Raw genomic sequence first — 2,627 nt, forward strand, 5'->3', positions numbered from 1 at the left:
GAAAGATTATAGAACATTGATAATGAAATTGCAAATATTTTTTAGCTGTACAAGGCCCCATGCCGTTGTTTAAAGCTTATATACTATTTCATGTTAATGATTGATAATTAAGAATTAATAAGGGAAATTCTATTTGGAATTCAAACTGAGTTGGCTACTCCTGTCTATAAATGTGCCCCAATCTCCTTCGTCCAGAGCACCAAACAAGTCTAGCTTCCTTCACAATTATTAGCACTAAAGCAAAAGAATAAAAAAAAGACTTCCTCTATACATTTAGCATACATGGAATCTGCAGCAGCTATTGCAAATGGTCGATGGAGTTCACTTGGTGCAATGTACTCCTCCGATGAGGAGGCGGAGTTCATGTCCCAGTTGATCGGTAACTGTTCTGTCACAAATGAGATGAATGAGGCTTCAAGCTCAGCAATCCCATTTGCAATTTGTCCTAGCTATGATTTTTCAACATCTAACATGGAAGGCATTTATCAAGGTTCACAATATTCTTCAGAAATGGCTAATCTTTACCTTTCAAATGGGAGTAGTACTTATATTATGAACAATGATGAAACAAACGACTGCATTGGTAATCCTAACCGTATTGTGGAAACAAGTTACCACAACTCCGAAGCATTTCGTCCATGGGACGACAATGCTACCAACTTGTTTCCCACTCAAGGCGAAGAATATGGCATGGATCATCACCAAGAACTGAGCAATGTCAATATTGAAAACCAGCCGGGAGCTGCTATTTATGAAAAGCTTCTGCAGCTTAATAGGGAGTCTGATCATGAGATGGCAATACGGGAACCTGCAATGGAAAATGAAGTTATGGTTTCCGAAAATTCTAAGAAAAGGCCTTGCAGTTCAGTAGATGTAAGTATACACAAGATCAAGCTTTAATTAATCTCTCTTTCATGCACTTAATTGGTGATGCTTTTTTTTTTTTTTTTTTTTTTTTGTCGTATTTTTTTAACTTGAAAAAATGAGAATTTGTGAGCATCTCCAATCATAAGTAAATGACTAAATTTTGTAGGTGCTAAAGAATCAGAGGAATGTGAAGGCGAAGAAGGGCCAAAAGGCGGTCTCAAGCGGAGACATTGAAGATAATGATGTAAGCACCAAAGGGCGGAGCTCAAGCAGTTGCTGCTCAGGGGACGATGACTCCATTAATGGTTCTCATCACGATCTGAGTAGAGGCGTGAGTACTTCAATCTTGAGTCCAAAAGGGACAAAAGCCAGTAGGGGATCGGCAACTGATTCCCAAAGCATATATGCGAAGGTAAGTCCATAAAGTACTCAGAGTACTGTACTCTGAAGTATATATTTACCAATTTCTTGAAAAAAGAGATTTCTATTGATCAATACTAGAGGAATGAGGATGTTGAAAGTCTTGAAAGTAGAAAATGTATAATTCTTGAATGGAAAATCACTGTATAACCCTTAGTTCATTGTATTAAAGTTGTTTTTTCCAATAGGGGTATAGTTGACATTTCATATGTTGTGGTTGACGACAATGTTAGTATGGATGAAGCGCCTAGTAGTACAGATAAAACTGATCAAGTTTCTATGCATATCCTGCAGAAAAGAAGAGAAAAAATAAACGCGAGGCTAAGAATTTTGCAGAACCTTGTACCAAATGGAACAAAGGTAATTGTCAGCATATAAACTCTAATAATATAAGAGTTGGTGTAATTATTTAAGAGCCCATGTAACTAAGTTCTCCTATATATATTTTTTTTTGTGGACAATGCAGGTTGATCTCAGCACAATGCTTGAGGAGGCTATCCAGTATGTGAAGTTCTTACAGCTTCAGATAAAGGTAATACCAAAAGAAAGAGAACTGAAATAATGAAATATATATCCACGTTCAAGTTTAAATCTAAACAGAAGTTTTGATTTGATGATATAATAATATTGTTTTTTTCGGTCTCTATTTTGCAGCTCCTAAGCTCGGATGATATGTGGATGTTTGCTCCTATCGCGTACAATGGAATGAACATTGGGATCGACTTAAATTCTTGATGAAACTCATAGGATGTAGTAGGACGTCGATCTGCTATTTTGATAGAACAGACTACAAAGTCTTTTGGCCATGGAAATAAGGGCACAAAAAAAGTAATAAATAAACTAGCATCTGCCAATAATATTTGATTTCAGCATTACAAAGGGCCCTTGTTGAATACCTAGATTGCAGATGAATATGCGAATTATACAACTCATATTGGTGACGATGGATGTAGTCTGTAAGAGGCCCTGTGTTAGTTTGATATTATCTTAAACTCATATATGTGTTTCACATGTAATCTGATCCACTCTTAAGCATTGTTCTCGCAGCTTACAACTCAAATTGTTAAGAGGTTTTACCCTGCGTTTGAGGTCCAGTATTTATTTTGTAGTTTTTGTATAAAACTGAAAATTGCTCTTCAAATTTCGAACTTCCATTTTTCTGCCAGATATTTGATATATATTTTTTTAACGCCTTAATGCTGTTAAGTTTCAAGATTTACTGTTTTACTAACAAAAATGAAACATTTATTTGCAAAATTAAAAAATATGACATATAGAAATTGAAATAGGTAGTTTTACTCTAAAAGACCTTAGATACAAAACAGAATCTTAATGAAGAA

The 2,627-nt window shown here is 35.3% G+C and overlaps 1 protein-coding gene across 1 annotated transcript; it reads left to right on the forward strand.

The window, feature by feature from the left end:
- The first annotated feature begins 282 nt into the window (after positions 1-282).
- On the forward strand, positions 283-2,022 carry LOC103447146 (transcription factor bHLH84-like). Its single transcript, XM_008386328.4, has 5 exons — positions 283-873; positions 1,034-1,279; positions 1,582-1,647; positions 1,754-1,819; positions 1,942-2,022. Exons 1-5 carry the CDS (start codon positions 283-285, stop codon positions 2,020-2,022), a joined length of 1,050 nt encoding a protein of 349 aa, XP_008384550.3.
- The last annotated feature ends 605 nt before the right edge of the window (positions 2,023-2,627 follow it).

Source organism: Malus domestica, chromosome 05, assembly GCF_042453785.1.
Source record: "Malus domestica chromosome 05, GDT2T_hap1".
Lineage (NCBI taxonomy): Eukaryota > Viridiplantae > Streptophyta > Magnoliopsida > Rosales > Rosaceae > Malus > Malus domestica.

Coding starts and splice junctions, on each gene's coding strand:
- LOC103447146 (XM_008386328.4), top strand. CDS start 283: ATGGAATCTGCAGCAGCTATTGCAAATGGTCGATGGAGTTCACTTGGT. Junction 874..1,033: donor GGCCTTGCAGTTCAGTAGAT/GTAAGTATACAC, acceptor TAAATTTTGTAG/GTGCTAAAGAATCAGAGGAA. Junction 1,820..1,941: donor TCTTACAGCTTCAGATAAAG/GTAATACCAAAA, acceptor TCTATTTTGCAG/CTCCTAAGCTCGGATGATAT.